This window comes from Caretta caretta, chromosome 4, assembly GCF_965140235.1.
Source record: "Caretta caretta isolate rCarCar2 chromosome 4, rCarCar1.hap1, whole genome shotgun sequence".
NCBI lineage: Eukaryota > Metazoa > Chordata > Testudines > Cheloniidae > Caretta > Caretta caretta.
The window spans coordinates 143,697,137-143,717,751 of NC_134209.1; the positions used below are offsets into that span (position 1 = coordinate 143,697,137).

Here is a 20,615-nt window from a genome sequence, read left to right on the forward strand (position 1 = left end):
AAGTGTTCTCCGACTGGTTTATGAATGTTATAATTCTTGACATCTGATTTGTGTCCATTTATTCTTTTACGTAGAGACTGTCCAGTTTGACCAATGTACATGGCAGAGGGGCATTGCTGGCACATGATGGCATATATCACATTGGTGGATGTGCAGGTGAACGAGCCTCTGATAGTGTGGCTGATGTTATTAGGCCCTGTGATGGTGTCCCCTGAATACATATGTGGGCACAATTGGCAACGGGCTTTGTTGCAAGGATAAGTTCCTGGGTTAGTGGTTCTGTTGTGTGGTATGTGGTTGTTGGTGAGTATTTGCTTCAGGTTGCGGGGCTGTCTGTAGGCAAGGACTGGCCTGTCTCCCAAGACTTGTGAGAGTGTTGGGTCATCCTTTAGGATAGGTTGTAGATCCTTAATAATGCATTGGAGGGGTTTTAGTTGGGGGCTGAAGGTGACCGCTAGTGGCGTTCTGTTATTTTCTTTGTTAGGCCTGTCCTGTAGTAGGTAACTTCTGGGAACTCTTCTGGCTCTATCAATCTGTTTCTTTACTTCTGCAGGTGGGTATTGTAGTTGTAAGAAAGCTTGACAGATCTCTGACAGATCTCTGTCAAGCTTTCTTACAACTACAATACCCACCTGCAGAAGTAAAGAAACAGATTGATAGAGCCAGAAGAGTTCCCAGAAGTTACCTACTACAGGACAGGCCTAACAAAGAAAATAACAGAACGCCACTAGCGGTCACCTTCAGCCCCCAACTAAAACCCCTCCAACGCATTATTAAGGATCTACAACCTATCCTAAAGGATGACCCAACACTCTCACAAGTCTTGGGAGACAGGCCAGTCCTTGCCTACAGACAGCCCCGCAACCTGAAGCAAATACTCACCAACAACCACATACCACACAACAGAACCACTAACCCAGGAAATTATCCTTGCAACAAAGCCCGTTGCCAATTGTGCCCACATATCTATTCAGGGGACACCATCACAGGGCCTAATAACATCAGCCACACTATCAGAGGCTCGTTCACCTGCACATCCACCAATGTGATATATGCCATCATGTGCCAGCAATGCCCCTCTGCCATGTACATTGGTCAAACTGGACAGTCTCTACGTAAAAGAATAAATGGACACAAATCAGATGTCAAGAATTATAACATTCATAAACCAGTCGGAGAACACTTCAATCTCTCTGGTCACGCAATCACAGACATGAAGGTCGCTATCTTAAAACAAAAAAACTTCAAATCCAGACTCCAGCGAGAAACTGCTGAATTGGAATTCATTTGCAAATTGGATACTATTAATTTAGGCTTAAATAGAGACTGGGAGTGGCTAAGTCATTATGCAAGGTAGCCTGTTTCCTCTTGTTTTTTCCTACCGCCCCCCCCCCCCAGATGTTCTGGTTTAACTTGGATTTAAACTTGGAGAGTGGTCAGTTTAGATGAGCTATTACCAGCAGGAGAGTGAGTTTGTGTGTGTATGGGGGTGGGGGGATGTGAGAAAACCTGGATCTATGCAGGAAATAGCCCGACTTGATTATGTAAAGAGTTGTCACTTTGGATGGGCTAGCACCAGCAGGAGAGTGAATTTGTGTGCGGGGGTGGAGGGTGAGAAAAACCTGGATTTGTGCTGGAAATGGCCCACCTGTTGATCACTTTAGATAAGCTATTACCAGCAGGACAGTGGGGTGGGAGGAGGTATTGTTTCATATTCTCTGTGTGTATATAAAGTCTGCTGCAGTTTCCACGGTAAACATCTGATGAAGTGAGCTGTAGCTCACGAAAGCTCATGCTCAAATAAATTGGTTAGTCTCTAAGGTGCCACAAGTACTCCTTTTCTTTTTATAAATTTAGTAAATCCTCATTTAGTTTATGTGCTATTATTCATAGCTGTCAGTGAATCATTCATAGATGTCAGTAGCATATTTCTGAACCCTTATGTAGAAAGGCATTGTAGTTTCTTTATAAATTGATTACCTGAATTTTTGGATGCCCTTGCATGGAAGTTGAAAGGTACAGATAACAGTTTTTATATATGCAGGAAACCACAAGTTTAACTATCCATCAGCACAGGCTATAAGGAATGACTTGACAAAATCATTTGTTAAATGTGACGGAGTATGAACATAAGGCATTCTTCCAATAGCTTAAACAGGTGCATGACAAGGTAATATTAATGGCGCAAGACAAGACATTTAAAGGTATTAGCTCAGCACTACCAGTCTATTGTATTCAATTAGGGCTATTTATCAATGTGAATAATTGCTGGAAAAGCTAATCTTGTATCTTCCTCTAGGTACTACAGCAAAGTCCAGCCAAAGTGATGATTTATGAATGAAGAGTATTTAATTTTTGTATGGATGCCATTCTTTCAAAGGGAAATGCAAAAGACTTGTATTTAAATGGGCATATAAAAAGTGATAGCCTAAGGAAAGATTAATCTATAGGAAATTACTTAACAAAAGATAGACAGCTCCTCTGATCTTGTGAACATCTACAGATGAACTACTTTCTTCTCCAATTACTTAAGAGCTTCCCTGATGCAGATGCAAACACTGTGTGGGTATGTCTATACTACGGAATTAGGTCGATTTTATAGAAGTTGATCTTTAGAAACCGATTTTATACAGTCAATTGTGTATGTCCACACTAAGCACAGGAAGTCGGCGGAGTGTGTCCTCACTGCTGTGGCTAGCATTGACTTACAGAGTGGTGCACTGTGGGTCGCTACCCCAGAGTTCACGCAGTCTCCGCTGCCCATTGGAATTCTGGGTTAAGCTCCCAATGCCTGATGGGGCAAAAATATTGTCATGGGTGATTTTGGGTACATGTCGTCAGGTCCCCCTCGCACCTTTTTTCCTGGTTTATCCGTGCAGACGCCATACCATGGCAAGCATGGAGCCCGCTCAGCTCACCGTCACTGTACGTCTCCTGGGTACTGCATTGCTATACAGCCGCAGCTCCTTGCCTTCGCGGCACACAGTGCAGTAGGACTGATAGCTGTCGTACGTCTCCTGGGTGCTCCTGGCAGACCTCGGTGAGGTCGATCAGGGGCTCCTGGCCAGACCTGGCTATCCTCCTCTTAGAGCACCAAATGGGAGCCAGAGAGTCCAGGTCATTCACTTCTTTAAGTTTCGTCTCATGGAGATTCAGTCCTGCCTGGACTATCATGTGAGCTGGAGGCTTCTGCCTCAGGCTGCTCTCCCAGCCTTCAGCACCACGCGGTGGTGCCTACCCCTTGCTCCCATGGCTCATGAAGCCTGGACAGTAGTAAGGAGCAGTTCAACTATAGGCTGAGCAAGTGCACAATGGTGGTAGAATGTGCCTTTGAAAGTTTAAAAACTCACTGGCAATGTTTGCTGACTAGGTCAGACCTCAGCGCAACCAACATTCCCATTGTTATTGCTGCTTGCTGTGTGCGCCATAATATCTGTGAGAGTAAGGGGGAGAAGTTTATGGAGGGGTGGGAGGTTGAGGTAAATCGCCGATTTTGAGCAGCCAGACACCGGGGCGATTCGAAGAGCACAGCAAGGCGCGCAGAGCATCAGAGAGGCTTTGAAAACCAGTTTCATGACTGGCCAGGCTTAGGTGTGACAGTTGTGTGTGTTTCTCCTTGATGTAAACCTGCCCCCTTTGTTGATTTTAATTTCCTGTAAGCCAACCACCCTCCCCCCTTTGAAATAAAGTAACTATTGTTTTGAAACCACACATTCTTTCTTCATTAATTAAAAAAAATGAGATAATGGACAAGGTAGCCCAGGTGGGGTGGGGAAGGAGGGAAGGACAAGGCCACATTGCTTATTGTAGCCACACTAAAAATCAAACTGTTTGAATGACAGCCTTCTGGTGCTTGGGCCATCCTCTGGAGTGGAGTGGCTGGGTGTCCGGAGCCTTCCCCCACCTCCTGAACCCTGCATTGTTGGGTGTCTGGGTTAGGATGCTATGGAACATGAGGAAGAGGGTGGGCGGTTTTACAGTGGATGCAGAGGGGGCTTCTGAGCTTGTTGGCTTTCCTGAAGCTCCAACAGACGCTTCATCATGTCTGTTTGCTCCCCCATTAGCCTCAGCATTGCGTCCTGCCTCTGCTCTTCACACACACTTAATTCTTTCCTGGCCTCTGCCACTGAATGCCTCCATGCATTAAGCTGTGCTCTATCAGTGCTGGAGGACTGCATGAGCTTGGAAAACATGTCATCGCGAGTGCATTTTTTTCGCCTTCTAATCTGCGATAACCTCAGGGATGGAGATGATAGGGGGAGTGTAGAAACATTCTACGCTCTGATTCTGGGGGGACTGCATGGTCACCTGTGCTGCTGAGTTCACCATGCTGACCAAACAGGAAATGAAATTCAAAAGTACCCGAGGCTTTTGCTGTGTACCTGGCTAGTGCATCGGAGTTCCAAAGTGCTGTCCAGAGCGGTCACAATGGAGCACTCTGGGATAGCTCCTGGAGGCCAGTACCATCAATTTGCATCTGCACAACCCCAAATTTGACCCAGTGAGGTCAATTTTAGCTCTAATCCCCTCGTCGGGGAGGAGTACAGAAGTCGATTTTAAGAGCCCTTGAGGTCGACGGAATGGGGTTGGTTGTGTGGATGCAGTCATTTTTAAATCGATCTAACATGGCTAAATTCAACCTAACCACATAACGTAGACCAGGCCTGTACTGTATATTGTCATTTAGAAGCTATGGCTTATATTAAATTCTCCCTCCTTGTAGTTTAAAATCAAGTGTGGCTTCAAAATGAGCATGGTTTCTATTAATTACAGGGTTAAAGTTCTACTTACTAATAGAGGGTGGCATCAAATGAAAATCATTGTTATTAAATAGAGTATGTTAAATGTAAAGTGAATCAAATTAAATCCAAAAAAGTTGATGTGTCAGCCAAGCACAGAGATGTGACGTGTAAACAAAGCATGCAAATATTCTTTTTAAATCATGAACAGTCTACTACAAGGCACATTCCCCACCTTATACAATCAATGTAGTCAGTTTATGGTGCACAGAGTAAGTTACTGTTATTCATAGCTAAGGGTTCTACCGTTCTAAGCACTAGTTGGGCCTACTTTATCATTGTTGATTCACAGCTCTAATTGCACATTCCAGAATGACGCTTTTCATTGCTGTATAATAATTTTAGAACCGAATGTCTCTGTGCTACTTACAGTCATGTAGAGAATAGAATGTCTAATCGTGACACTAGAAGGTAGAGCCACCGCAGGAGATTAACAGCTCTAACAGATTGTTAAATTTTATAAAGACTAGCAGTATAAAGCTGTCTGTAAAAAAAACTTTACTTACCCTTTGTTCATAACTATATCACACAACAAACAGCATTGCATTCACCACTTTCTACTTAACACCACAAAATATACTGAACCCAGCTCCAATCACATGGCTTGTTAGTGTTCTGTAGCAGCAATTAGGTATAGATTAATTGGCACAGACGGAAACAAACTTTTCAACTGCAGGTCTAGTGAATCAAGTATGTCTCCCGAAATGTTATGAGGAATTGAGTTTTCAGGTACAATATAGTGACCATCAGAAGTTCTTGTAATACTTCATTTAACAGGAATTTAATAATTTGCATTAGAAATTTTGAACTATGGTCACAGAAGAGGAGTGTGTGAAATGCGAACCGCAGGCCTGCCCTAGTGCTCTCTCATCTTCCTTTGCTGGCTCTGTTTTCTGAAGCTCCAAGACAATTTGCAGTGTAGATCCATGGCAGGATTCCTTTCTTTTCTAGTGACCATTCCGGCAGCTTCAGTGGTGATGCACATTTTTATATGCTCCTGCAGAGCTCTCATCTACTACCCATGTACTAAGACTCACTGTAGCTGTCATCATGGAGCAGGTCCTCAAAGAATCAATCCTGATGCACTTGCATGAGAGGAAAGTGATCAGGAACAGCCAGCATGGATTCACCAAGGGAAGGTCATGCCTGACTAATCTAATCGCCTTTTATGATGAGATTACTGGTTCTGTGGATGTGTTGTTTCTTGACTTTAGCAAAGCTTTTGACACGGTCTCCCACAGTATTCTTGTCAGCAAGTTAAGGAAGTATGGGCTAGATGAATGCACTATAAGGTGGGTAGAAAGCTGGCTAGATTGTCGGGCTCAACGGGTAGTGATCAATGGCTCTATGTCTAGTTGGCAGCCGGTATCAAGTGGAGTGCCCCAAGGGTCGGTCCTGGAGCCAGTTTTGTTCAATATCTTCATAAATGATCTGGAGGATGGTGTGGATTGCACTCTCAGCAAATTTGCAGATGATACTAAGCTGGGAGGAGTGGTAGATACGCTGGAGGGGAGGGATAGGATACAGAAGGACCTAGACAAATGGAGGATTGGGCCAAAAGAAATCTGATGAGGTTCAATAAGGATAAGTGCAGGGTCCTGCACTTAGGATGGAAGAATCCAATGCACTGCTACAGACTAGGGACCGAATGGCTAGGCAGCAGTTCTGTGGAAAAGGACCTAGGGGTGACAGTGGACGAGAAGCTGGATATGAGTCAGCAGTGTGCCCTTGTTGCCAAGAAGGCCAATGGCATTTTGGGATGTATAAGTAGGGGCATAGCGAGCAGATCGAGGGACGTGATCGTTCCCCTCTATTCGACATTGGTGAGGCCTCATCTGGAGTACTGTGTCCAGTTTTGGGCCCCACACTTCCAGAAGGATGTGGATAAATTGGAGAGAGTCCAGCGAAGGGCAACAAAAATGATTAGGGGTCTGGAACACATGAGTTATGAGGAGAGGCTGAGGGAGCTGGGATTGTTTAGCCTGCAGAAGAGAAGAATGAGGGGGGATTTGATAGCTGCTTTCAACTACCTGAAAGGGGGTTCCAAAGAGGATGGCTCTAGACTGTTCTCAGTGGTAGCAGATGACAGAACGAGGAGTAATGGTCTCAAGTTGTAGTGGGGGAGGTTTAGATTGGATATTAGGAAAAACTTTTTCACTAAGGGGGTGGTGAAACACTGGAATGCGTTACCTAGGGAGGTGGTAGAATCTCCTTCCTTAGAGGTTTTTAAGGTCAGGCTTGACAAAGCCCTGGCTGGGATGATTTAACTGGGAATTGGTCCTGCTTCGAGCAGGGGGTTGGACTAGATGACCTTCTGGGGTCCCTTCCAACCCTGATATTCTATGATTCTATGATTTAGGTTTTTTTTACCCCAAAGATTAGGAGGGCATTAGAAATCTTACAAACAAAAACACCCTGAGAGCAGCTGACCCCACACATGATAGCTCCTGACAAAATGCTGAGTAATTACACTATCTTCAGAATAGTTCTTCTGTGAACCCAGATGTCAATGCATTCATCTTGTGCCCACAGTAGCTTAAGTGGGGAGAAGGTTCAACATTTAAAGCCTCTTAGACTTTCACTGCAGATCTCCAAGATCGACCATAAGTGATGCATTTGAGGATTTGAACATCAAGGAAATAGTTCCCAGAAGAATGTTACTACAAATAAATGTGATAATTCATTTAATTGTGTGTTTGAGTGTGGGACCTTTTCTCTTCCCTTATCATGATTAATGAGATGAGGGAAAAGTCTGGGGCTGATATTACTGATGGAAAGCAATGGCAAATAGTGATTTTTTCCCATAACAATTTGAAGGAGGACAGAAGAAGTCTTCTCCAGCAGTAATACTACTAAGGGTACAAATTCCAAAAGCATCTAAGTGACTTAGGAGCACAAGACCCCGATCTTTAAAGGTATTTAGGCATTGCTCCTCTCAGCATTGCAACACCTGACTTTGGAGACCAAGTCTCATTTTTAAAAAGTGACTAAGGCACTTAAGGGCCAGATCCTCATAGGTATTTAGGTGCCTAACTCCCACTGATTGTAATGGGAGTTAGGCACCTAAATACCTTTGAGGATCTGGACCTTAGGGCCCTAAGTCCTCTGTAGCTCACGAAAGCTTATGCTCAAATAAATGTGTTAGTCTCTAAGGTGCCACAAGTACTCCTTTTCTTTTTGCGAATACAGACTAACACGGCTGCTACTCTGAAACCTAGGTTTCTTAGGTGCTTTTGAAAATGTTATCTATGTGAAAAAGGCAGAGGAGGAAGTATTACAAGCTCTTCAGGGCAGAAACTGACTCCCACTATAAGATTATAGAGTGAATAGAATGCTGTGGCCCCAAATCTGTATGGAGTCCCTAGGCACTATCATGATACAAATAATAATAACTTATAATAATAAGGGCAGTAAGAAGAAAGGAATGAGCAGTGTGCTGAGTACAGGGCCGGATTTTCAACTAGGCACAGTAGGCACGTGCCTAGGGGTGCTGGTGTTCTAGGGGCACCTTACCTCTCTAAAACTGTGGGCAACACAAAGGTCAGCTGTAGGAAGTGGGAGGAGGGGGTGAAGATGCTGTGCCTAGGGGCACGTAAGGTGTAAGGAGAACTAAGATATAGGAAAAACTAACCAGTGTTTTGAACAAAAGACTGAGAGTTTGAAACTGACACAGAAGGAGACAGAGTTTGGTGTACTTTGTGAAGAGGAGTGAAATGGTCAAAGCGATGGAAGATGATTTTTTAATGTTTGCACTTTGGGTGTTACGGAGAAGGAGAGATAAAAAGATGGGAGGCCAAAAAGGAGGAAGTTACAGCAGTCAAGGTAACAGATGATGACTAAGGCATGAGCCAGGGTTTTAGAAGTAGAGACAGTGTGGAAAGGAGGGATTTAGAAGATGCCACAGAGGAAGAAGTGATAGGATTTTGCTAAAGGCTTGGGGGGGCATGCAGGGGGAAGGACAATAAAGTGTCAAAAATGACAGTGCAAATGCAAGCCTGAGTGACACAGACAGAGCAGCTGTCACTGGAGCAGGAGAAAGGTGAGTCAGAGAAGGGTAATGGAGGAAGGATAAGAAGTTCATGGGGTAATCATTCCATTTCATTGACAGCTACAAATCATGAAACGCTGTAATTCCAATGGCAAAACGATGCAACATATATTGATCAAGTACACTGCATTGCAGGACTATATATATATTATAACTAAAATAGTCACAAAGGATATGAAAATTAGGGGCCAATATTAAAACTGGCTAATTGTGTTCAATGGCTAAATAGTCTGTGGTTACATACCCTTAGTATTTGGATCATTGTGCTATTTCCCATTGTAAGTATATGCAAATGTAAGGGAGTGCTGTAGATCAGTGATTCCTAAAATTTTGGGCCATTGACCACCAGAGGTCCACAGATCACTTGACGGGTGGTCTGTGGACAGCTGACTGGTCACCTGGTGCTAATCCTCCTTCTTGTTTCCCACTGTTAAAGTACATTGACATAAGCTAAAAATACAAGTAGTACTTTTCTAACATCACTTTTCCTGTCAGCAACTTCTGCAAATTTCTATGATGAAGTTACTTGCTTATGAAAGGGAAAGGAGCATCAATCACAAATGGTAAAAGCATTGTCCATGAGATACTCTCTGTTAAGGTATGCTCCACTGTTACCATCTTGTAGTGTGCTTTCTTGAGGAGTTTCAGTTTCTACTGACTGACCCTCCTTAGTTTGCTCTCAGTCAGGTCAATGCCTAGACCCTCACCTCCAATTAGGTCTATGTGACATATTGTGACAAAGCTCTGTCCTTGCTTCCGTGGGTCCCGTGTTTCCTGGTGGATTTTGCTAGCCTCAGAGGCTCACTGTGACCCTCCACGTAACCCTTCTCTCTCTAGAGACAAGGGTCACAGTCTACTGAGCCATTTTCATCATAAGCCTGTGAGGGAGGTGAGGAGAAGTTATCCTTCCTTGCACAGTCTCTGTTGTCTCCCAGTCTCAGTGATTAATCAGGGGGCAAAGGGGGGGGGGGCGGGAAGAGCCGGGGCCCACCCTCTACTCTGGGCTCCAGCCCAGGGACCCTAATAGTATCAGCTATGCTAGCTTTTAGAAACATGACATGAACAATTCCCTGGGCTACTTCCCCCACAGCAACCCTCACTTCCTCAAGCTCCACTTCACCCTTACCTCAGGGCCTCCTTCCTTGTGCCTGACATGGTGTGTACTACTCAGCCTCTCCAACAGCGCAACTTCCTCCCACAGCTCCTGACATGCACACCCACCTGACTAACTGGGAGGCTTTTAACTAGTTTCAGCCAGCCCCTGATTGGCTTCAGATGTCCCAATCAACCTAGCATTCTCCCTGCCTTCTGGAAAGTTCTTAATTGGCCCCAGGTGTCTTAACTGACCTGGAGCAGCTGCCATTTCACTTATCCTGGTACCAGGGATTTGTTTAGCTTGGACTAACATATTTATCTCCCACTACTTTTCTATAGCCATCTGGCCTTGACCCGTCACAATATTATATATATATATATATATATATATATATATATATATATATATATATATATATATATGTCCTTCACTTTTTGGGCTTACAGTTTCCTTCCATCTTCTGGCTGTTTTCTCAAAGGCGGCCTGATGTGAGGCTGTCACCCCTTTGTTGTCCCAGGGCCTTTCTGCTTTTCTTTCCTTCTCTGCACTCTCCCCTTTAAAGCAGACCTTGTTTCCTATATTGGTTGTAGCTGTGGGTGCCTGCCTCAATGATTGGCAGCTGTGGCAGCTGCCTGGGGTTATGTTCAAGCTGCTTGCTTGTAAACAGGACAGACTCAGCTCCCGCTCTACCACAGTGCAGTCTGAGGATTGTCGACCCTGTTAATATCCTCCCCTGCAAGGCCAAAGCCCAGCCTTGGCTGGCATAGGCCAGGTCCCTGGACTGAAAAATGGTGTTGCAATGCAAACTTCCTGCTTGGTGCTCTGTCCAAAAGGCATATGGTTGTAATGACAGTTATCATCTCATGGGATTGATACTAAACTGGGAGGAGTGGTAGATACGCTGGAGGGGAGGGATAGGATACAGAAGGACCTAGACAAATTGGAGGATTGGGCCAAAAGAAATCTGATGAGGTTCAATAAGGATAAGTGCAGGGTCCTGCACTTAGGACGGAAGAACCCAATGCACAGCTACAGACTAGGGACCGAATGGCTAGGCAGCAGTTCTGCGGAAAAGGACCTAGGGGTGACAGTGGACGAGAAGCTGGATATGAGTCAGCAGTGTGCCCTTGTTGCCAAGAAGGCCAATGGCATTTTGGGATGTATAAGTAGGGGCATAGCGAGCAGATCGAGGGACGTGATCGTTCCCCTCTATTCGACATTGGTGAGGCCTCATCTGGAGTACTGTGTCCAGTTTTGGGCCCCACACTTCAAGAAGGATGTGGATAAATTGGAGAGAGTCCAGCGAAGGGCAACAAAAATGATTAGGGGTCTGGAACACATGAGTTATGAGGAGAGGCTGAGGGAGCTGGGATTGTTTAGCCTGCAGAAGAGAAGAATGAGGGGGGATTTGATAGCTGCTTTCAACTACCTGAAAGGGGGTTCCAAAGAGGATGGCTCTAGACTGTTCTCAATGGTAGCAGATGACAGAACGAGGAGTAATGGTCTCAAGCTGCAGTGGGGGAGGTTTAGATTGGATATTAGGAAAAACTTTTTCACTAAGAGGGTGGTGAAACACTGGAATGCGTTACCTAGGGAGGTGGTAGAATCTCCTTCCTTAGAGGTTTTTAAGGTGAGGCTTGACAAAGCCCTGGCTGGGATGATTTAACCGGGAATTGGTCCTGCTTCGAGCAGGGGGTTGGACTAGATGACCTTCTGGGGTCCCTTCCAACCCTTATATTCTATGATTCTATGATCATACTCAAGGGAGTATGATCCTTAACAAGTGTGAACTCATTCTCTAGAAGATAGTACCACAGCCTTTCTATTGTCCATTTGGTAGCCAAGCATTCTTTCTATCACTGAGCATATGTTCTTGCAGGGGAAGTTTCCAGCTGATATATACTATCAGATGTTCTTCTCCATCTACCTCTTGAGAAAGGACCATCCCTAGTCCTATCACCAATGTGTCTGTTTGTAGTATGATCTCCTTTTCAAAGTTTGGGCTATACAGCACTGGATGTCCGCAGAGTATGATCTTGAGTTTTTGAAAGGCAGTTTTGCAGGTGGGTGTCCAGAGCGCCTGTCTTGGGGAGGCATCCCTAGTTAGGTCAGGCAAAATGGGGTATAAATCAGTGACAGTACCCAGGTTAGCCTAGGAAGGCATGCAATTGCCTTTTGGTCATGGGGTCTTGTATGCCTGTGAGGCATGAACTTTATCCACCAATGGACTTGTCCTCCACCAGCTCTGGGTCCCAAGCAATGAGCTTCTTCCTTTCCTATTGCACATTTAGCTGGGTTTGCTCTTAACCCAGCTTCTCTCAGGAATGGGAGTCCCAGTCCTTGATATAGATAACTACATCATCCAAAGCTGATGTTATTAGGCCCTGTGATGAACATCAGCCACACTATCAGAGGCTCGTTCACCTGCACATCCACCAATGTGACATATGCCATCATGTACCAGCAATGCCCCTCTGCCATGTACATTGGTCAAACTGGACAGTCTTTACGTAAAAGAATAAATGGACACAAATCAGAAGTCAAGAATTATAACATTCATAAACCAGTCGGAGAACACTTCAATCTCTCTGGTCACGCGATTACAGACATGAAAGTTGCGATATTACAACAAAATAACTTCAAATCCAGACTCCAGCGAGAGACTGCTGAATTGGAATTCATTTTCAAATTGGATACAATTAACTTAGGCTTGAATAGAGACTGGGAGTGGCTAAGTCATTATGCAAGGTAACCTATTTCCCCTTGTTTTTTTCCTACCCTCCACCCCTTCAGACGTTCTTGTTAAACCCTGGATTTGTGCTGGAAATGGCCCACCTTGATTATCATACACATTGTAAGGAGAGTGGTCACTTTAGATAAGCTATTACCAACAGGAGAGTGGGTTTGTGTGGGGGGGGAGGGGAGAGAAAACATGGATTTGTGCTGGAAATGGCCCAACTTGGTTATCATACACATTGTAAGGAGAGTGATCTCTTTAGATGGGCTATTGCCAGCGGGAGAGTGGGGTGGGGGGAGGTATTTTTCATGCTTTGTGTGTATAAAAAGATCTTCTACTCTTTCCACAGTATGCATCCGATGAAGTGAGCTGTAGCTCACGAAAGCTTATGCTCAAATAAATTGGTTAGTCTCTAAGGTGCCACAAGTCCTCCTTTTCTTTTTGCGAATACAGACTAACATGGCTGTTACTCTGAAACCTACATCATCCAAGTATGCCACTGCATATTGATTATGCTGTTGGAGTAATCGGTCCATCCAACATTGAAAAGTGGCCATCATCATGTGTTCCAAAGTGCACAATCTTAAATTAAAATAGGCCTAGTGGTGCAGAAAAAAGCCATCTTGTCCTAAGAATCTGTTTTAATGGCAAAGTGGGGGTAGTCTTAGCAGCTGTAGTCCACAGTGATATGGCTTCCAGGTAGCTGGTGGAATAGTCCATGATGACAAGTATATGCTCATGTCCAGAAGCACTCCACTCTTGAGGTCCTATAAAGTCAATTCCAATTCTTTCAAAGGCAGTCTCCACCAAGGGGAGCAGTATTAGTGGAGCCCACAGGATTCCCCTAGGGATTGTTAATTGGAATTTGGGACATGAAGCACAGAAATTATCTATTTCTTAAAGACCCTTGGCCAAAAGTATCAGGCAAGAAGCCTAGACTGGCTCTCGTCCTTCCCAAGATGCCTCACATAGTGTGTGTGCCAGATGCAGTAATTTGCTGCAATATACACAAGGTACTAGCAACTGTGTCTGTATCTCTTGTGTCTGCTAGTCTTGGTCTACACGATGTAACTGTAACATTATCCATTGAGTTTCCCCTGCATGTTGATTTTTTCTCACATTAAGAAGGGTGCCATTAAACATTCAACATTTGCAATTCCGTAAACCTGTGGAAGCACGCTTCCTTCCAGTCTAAACATAGGAGGTTTCTGGACTTAGCACAGGAAGCTGGGCTGGTGACCAGTGAGCTTTCAATGGAACTCTATGTATGGGGAATAATATCAAAGCGATCCGCAGGGCTCATCACTCTTTGCATAATACTCTGAAAACACCTGCCTATCGGTTCACAGCATCACACAATAAAAATTAACTGTTTCAAGCCAATGACTGCTGTGAGTTTATAGAACAGTCATGATCCTACCGAAAAGTTTAGATTAACTGTGGCTCCTTCACTTTTTGCCATGCAAAAATAATCTGGTATGAGTACTTAAGTTCCAGATCAATTTTTTCTTCATTTGATGGAAGGGTTACACACAACTACCTGTTATGGGTATAGGTTTCTGAAATACGGCACCATATGTGCATCAGTAAACATTATTTGTAGAGTAAATTAAACTGAGCCTTATAATTAGGCAGTAAGGAAATTACTGCAGACCTGAAAGAGTAAATCAGCATTATTAAAACACTCTCCATTTCCTCTGAAGCACTCTCAAGTGTCATAAAAACTCAATGTCACAGTGATAAACATCTAGAAGAAATATATTTTGAGATGGGCAACAAAAAGACATGGGAATTCAAATAAGCCTTTTAAGTTCAAGTCCAAACCACCATTAAAATGAAGTTTAGGAACCGGCTCTTGCCCCTAACTTTGACATCAGATATTTAGATATTTATTTAAAGCAACTATTCATAGACTAAATATACTAATGATTCTATTAAATAGTAGAAGACAAAAATGGTTCCAGAAATGTATACCTTGCCAGAAACCTACACCTTTCTGAGTCCAATCCTACAAATGACAGGTTTCAGAGTAGCAGCCGTGTTAGTCTGCATTCACAAAAAGAAAAGGAGTACTTGTGGCACATTAGAGACTAACCAATTTATTTGAACATAAGCTTTCGTGAGCTACAGCTCACTTCATCTGATGCATCCGATGAAGTGAGCTGTAGCTCACGAAAGCTTATGCTCAAATAAATTGGTTAATCTCTAAGGTGTCACAAGTACTCCTTTTCTTTTTGCAATCCTACAAAATGCCTCTAATTCACAGTATCTTCAATGCTGGCAGTGACTTGAATGGAAGGTGAAAGAGCTCAGCACTTTGTTGTATTGTGCGCTCATTCCCTGTACTTTGAGTAATTCAGCAACATACCCAGATTTCTATCCAAGACCAATATACCTTTGTACCAGGCTTTAAATCAAATGATTTAATTAAAGTACATATATACACAAAAACAATAACAGTACATATGCACTAAACATTATACATGGCAAAATCAAGTGTCCCTTTGTGCTACCAAGTGATTTCACAGAAACAGCTTCCTGATTTCCACAACCAAGAGCAATAGAGGCACTGCAGTCGAAGCAGTGATATATTAAGCCTCAAGAAGGAAGCTGATGAGATTCCAATGAGGAAAGGCTGATGCTGCAAGTGGCCTTAGGTTCAAAGTTATATACAAGTTCACTCAGGGAGGAGTCACTTTCAGAAATGCTAACATTTTATCAGGAAGCATTCTGATGTAGCAGGATGAAGCAATGTCACCAATCACACTGCAAATTCTCTGGGGGACAACTGAAACTTCATCTCTGGCAATACAATGCAACCTTAGAAAGGGACGGTCAAATGGCTAATTTATTCATCTACAAGCTGACTGTAACATGACTTTGCATCAACTTTGCCTCTGCAAAATAAGTTGCTAGCAAATGCAACTAATTCTAAGACTTAATTTAAAGCTGCAAGCTCTTCTGGATATTCTACTATTACATAACAAATATATACAGCTTTTCAATCTTCAGTATTATTTTATAAACTATCTAATGAATCCTCACAAGGCCCCTGAATTGGGTATTGTGGAGCCTGTGAAGCTCTCAGCTACTATCATGAAGGAAGCCATGAACCCAGAGAGACAGATTTGAGTCCATAGACTAAGAACATTATGAAAGAGTTTATCCATGGTATAATTTGCATTATATGGGTTTAGATACCATAAAACCTACTCCAACAGCATACATTTTTCAGGGTTAGGTGTCTCCTTTGTCTAACAGCTTGGCCTAAAGGACATGTTTTTACTCCTGGAGACTCTAGTGTATACATGAATTTTCAATGGCTTTCAAAGTGCTGTAAAATACGATTTTTTCCCAGAGTTCATAAGCAACGGTAATGCAACTTCCTCTAAATGGCGTTGCCCCACATAAGGAGCATAAAATAATATGTTGTCTCCCGAGTGCTAAGACAAGAGATGTAACAAGAAGGACCAAAGATATCCTGGAGAATGTTGTCTAATTCCACCTACTGTAGTCTACGCTAGAGAAAAAAGTTACACAGAATCATGGACAGTTTCTGAGACCTGCAAAAAGTGCTAAAGATGGAGTTAAATCGAGAGGTTTTCTCAAAGATCCTTTTAGTAGGTTGATACAGGAAACCAATTAATAAGTGTGCCAATGATACAGAGGGTTTTATTTATGAATTATATAAACTTACATATAAATATATAATGTGTTTCATGGTTTTCTACAATTTGAAAGACTTGGACCACCAATGTATTTACTGAAAGGAAAATATCATCTCAGTGATTTTTGGATTTTAACTTTACAATCCTGATTCCTATTCTTTTATTATAACATCCTGTGAACTAAAGTTCTGCAGAGGATGTAAACTCCATTTCACAGAAGACTGAGATTCTGCAACCTGTTTTCATGACTATTCAGAACTAAACCCCCAAACTTCTAAATTCTCCACAACAGAAAGCTCCGATTTGGTTGCCATTGGTGTAGTTGTTTTGGAGAGGTCAAAACACTTTGATTGCTGTAACTTAAAGAAACACTGGCAAATAGTGGCTGAACCAGATCAGCTGCTAAACTGGAGGAGAGTCTGGGGCACAGAGACTGTGGCAGCAAGGGCAGGAGGCAGCAGAATTGACAGGTGGCAGCAGAAATCACCACCTGCGGTGGTGACAGTGGAACAGCTGGTAGACTGCTAACTCTACTCCCAATGATCTGTAGCCATGTTGGCCATCACCGTGCCTTCAGCCGGCATGTAAGCCAAATTCTTCCCTGCTTATCTTTGTTCCAATGTTACTGCAGAGTCACAGTGTCTCAAAGATTGTGTGTACATGCTGTTTCCGATTAGCTGTAATATTTAAACGATAAGAGTTATTATTTTTTCTCAGTAGAGAGAACATACAAACAAAATAACTGGCAATAGCATGCTTCTCTCTGCTGTGATCTTTCTTGTCAGCTGGAGCATGGTGTGAAGGATGTTTCCAATTTAGGGGGGCTGGTTTGTTTTCTTTACACAAACTTGTGTGTATAAAAAAGCAAAAAATCCTGCCAATTGGCACAACTTGTTATCAGACACAGAACTCTCTGCTTTTCCCAAACAACTGAAAACAAAGTAAGTGGCAGCAAGAAGCAGTAGGTTGCTGTGGGACACTTGCTTCTAAGCACTGATTCAGTCTGACTCAGTTTGATATTATTCTCATTCACAGTTGACATAAAGGTGTAAAAATTATATCTACGTAATATTTTTCAAATACCCAGAAGATTCAAAGTGATGATTATACAAGGTGTTATTCCTCCAAAAGAGGAAAAACTGATACTGCTAGAAATTGTGAGATGGATTTTTTAACACCAGATTCCCCACCCACAACCACGTCAGCATGTTTGTGCATTCCTTTGTCTAACTAAATAAAAACCTCAATGAGATCTGGAGTAGAGTGACCTGGGAAAAAGAAATCAGTCTGACTGCTGAAGCCTGGGAAGAGAGCCCTTTCTGAGAGATGGAAGACAATCCGTCCCTTGCCCACAAATTCATTTTGTAGATCACTCAGTTCTAGGGCAATAACAATGAGCTTGGGGAGTCTGATTGACAAGAACTGAAAGAGGCTCCTACTCGAAAAAGTGACTCCGTAAAAAGGGTATTATTCCGCTTAGCGTATGTGCAATGTGCCTCAGGTAGCACATGACCAGGATTCATCACCAAATTTGGTCTGCTAGTTGGATCATTAGCTTCCCTGGCCCAGGCCAGATACTGATGGGGAGCACGACATGAACACTGAACCATGCCCCCGGATGGCATGATGCAGCTCCACATTTGTTGTCCCTGAAAAATGTCTGCTTATAATTTGATTAATTCACAAGTAAAAAGATTGCAAACTGCCAGGCTTGCACTCTCAAACTTGGTTCATTTCTTCTTGAACCTCACTGCCCATAATAAAGAATCTGTTGGACAAATCCTGCCAAGTCCACTGGGCAACCCCACACATGCAAACACCCTGTCTTCAAATGATGTCCTCAGTGACACCGGTGTAATATCATTGCTTACGTGGGGTTGCTTATCTGTAACTGAGTGGAGATTAGCACACATTCTCTTGATGATGCAGAAGGAGAAACAGAATGCAGTTTATGTCTCTTAGCTGTGGACAATTTCCCCTCTGATTATACACTCTTCAGTGCAGGGACTCTGTCTTCCTGTTCATTTCCATACCACCTACTACATTTGTGATTTGATTATAATGAGAAGGGCTTTGGGCCACTACCATAACTCGAATAAATAACAGACTCTTCAGGGCTAGCAGGAATAAAACCCAGTTAGAATGTTAGAGGTTTTGGTTCCAATTCTACAAAAACTGACATACACTTAACTTTGCTCACATGATTAGCTCCAACTTATTTTTGTGATTGAAGTAGTAGAGATGATGCCAAATGCACACAAGGAGCAGTTGTGTTGAGTAAGGAGGTGCCATTTTTACATAGTCCCATCTGAGACAGGAACCTGATTTCAGACGTGAGCAATACAAGTGTCTGCTGGGAGCCCCACACAGAATAGCAACTAGTGTGTTGACCTTGTACTTCACTCTAGCAGTGGGAACAGAGTGAGAAACAAGATGTGGTGCAAACCACACTCTTGCAGTTTGAGGTCTCACAAATCAGGAGGCTGGACCTGCAGAGAGACAGTATTTTTCTGCTCTCATCAACTGTAGCAACAGAGATAATGTTAGCTTTCCTACAGCATGGCTGATGATTCATACTGTGTGGGGGTCCAACTATAGCACATTGTAAAACTGCAATGTTTTTATTATTACTGTATTGCAATGGGCATTGAGGCCAATATTTTCAAACCTGGGTGTCAAAAGGGAAGTAGCTAAATGTATGGCCTAATTTTCAAGGTGATGAGCACGAACATACATAAAAACTGTGGATGCCTAGCACCACTGCAAGCAAGGCTACTTAGACAGGTACCTAAATACAGACTTAGGTGCTTATGTCATCATGCTTATTTGCATAGTTTGGTCTGTTTGTATACAGCAAAGGTCTGATTGGCCAGCCGATCCTTTCTGACAATGTCTCAACCATGGACCAACTCAGAGCTGGGATTTCATCACCCAAAAGAGGAGGAAGATCCTTCTACCCTTAATGTGAAATTGGTAAAACACCAAGGAGATTTAATTTAGGGGGAAAAATCCAACTCCATCCTCCCCGACTCAATTTCCCATCCCCAGTTGCAGAGTTTTGCATCATATTATTCTGTTACAAAATACATTGCCTAGTAGAATAAGAAAAAAAACATAGCATGGAAAAAGCAATAAGCACCTTTTCACTTCTGTTTTTCCATCTTCTCCCTATTCATATGCCGTTTCCATTTAACAAGCATTTTAGCTGAGTTTCCTTTTAAAATGTTAGAGGCTTTGGCTCCCATCCTACAAACACTTACACATGTACTTAACGTTTGTCACATGAATAGTTTAGTGTATTTCAATGGGACTACTCATGTGAGCAAAGATAAGCATGTACGTCGGTAGCTGCACAACTGGCTTTAGTGGTTCCCGGGTTTACTAAAGCTTAGAGTGTTTCCCTTCTCCCAGACATAAAGAGCACTGGGTGATTCATCTAGCAGGTAATTCAGTTTCTCCATTGTTACTCAGCAGGTACCAAACCTGCTGCCACCATTAATTATAATGTAATAATAAATTGTAAACAAATCATGCATTTTTCTAATTCTACTCGTGTCAAAGAGAGTCTGAACATGCAGAACAATGACTTTCTTGAAAATGAACATGCATAATGAATACAAAGTACCTGTCTTCGCAGATCCCTCGTTTTTTTGGTCATCTTATCAATGGCAATGTTCAGTGGGTCCCCTTTTTCTTTTCTCCCAGTCTATTTAAAAAAATATGTTTTTACAGTTAGAAAAAAACAGTTCAAAAATGCAAAAAATACAGTCTAAATATATAGGTTTTAGAATTCTGAAAATGTATCAAAAGAAGCATTTCAAAAGCCACCTAAATATCTATGTATACATGCAGTAAATCTATCTCTGTATTGTTTGCACCCATCACAGCACAAATCAAGGTTTCTTTTCAATATACGTTATCAACCACACTATTAGGGGGACGCTGCTGTATATAGCAGATTTTTGAACAATTCATAAAAGGATAAAAAAGGGAGATTAATGTGACTCACTAGACCGTTAAGAACTTTTGCACTGATACATTATGTTTGCATGCTATAGCACTTGCTGCCAAAATCTGGCAAGACCTCTCACTATATAACAAATATTAAGAGTTTCTAATCTCTGTCCTGCCAGGCGGTGGGTATGTTAAACACGATAATAAGCAGCAAAACAGCTTGAGGACAGAATGAAAATGTTCCATATGACTGTAACAAGAATTGTACTGGCAGACGTTAGATATAGTATAAAGGAGACTTCCACTTAAAACG

At 42.7% G+C, this 20,615-nt stretch overlaps 1 protein-coding gene across 4 annotated transcripts in view; it reads right to left on the reverse strand.

The window, feature by feature from the left end:
- CTNNA2 (catenin alpha 2) overlaps nt 1-20,615 on the reverse strand; it is an 803,547-nt gene that overhangs the window by 147,368 nt on the left and 635,564 nt on the right. For all 4 annotated transcript variants that reach the window (XM_048846332.2, XM_048846333.2, XM_048846330.2 and 1 more), the window contains one exon: nt 19,974-20,054. In XM_048846332.2, the coding sequence (XP_048702289.1) occupies nt 19,974-20,054 (81 nt within the window). The remainder of the gene's footprint in view (nt 1-19,973; nt 20,055-20,615) is intronic.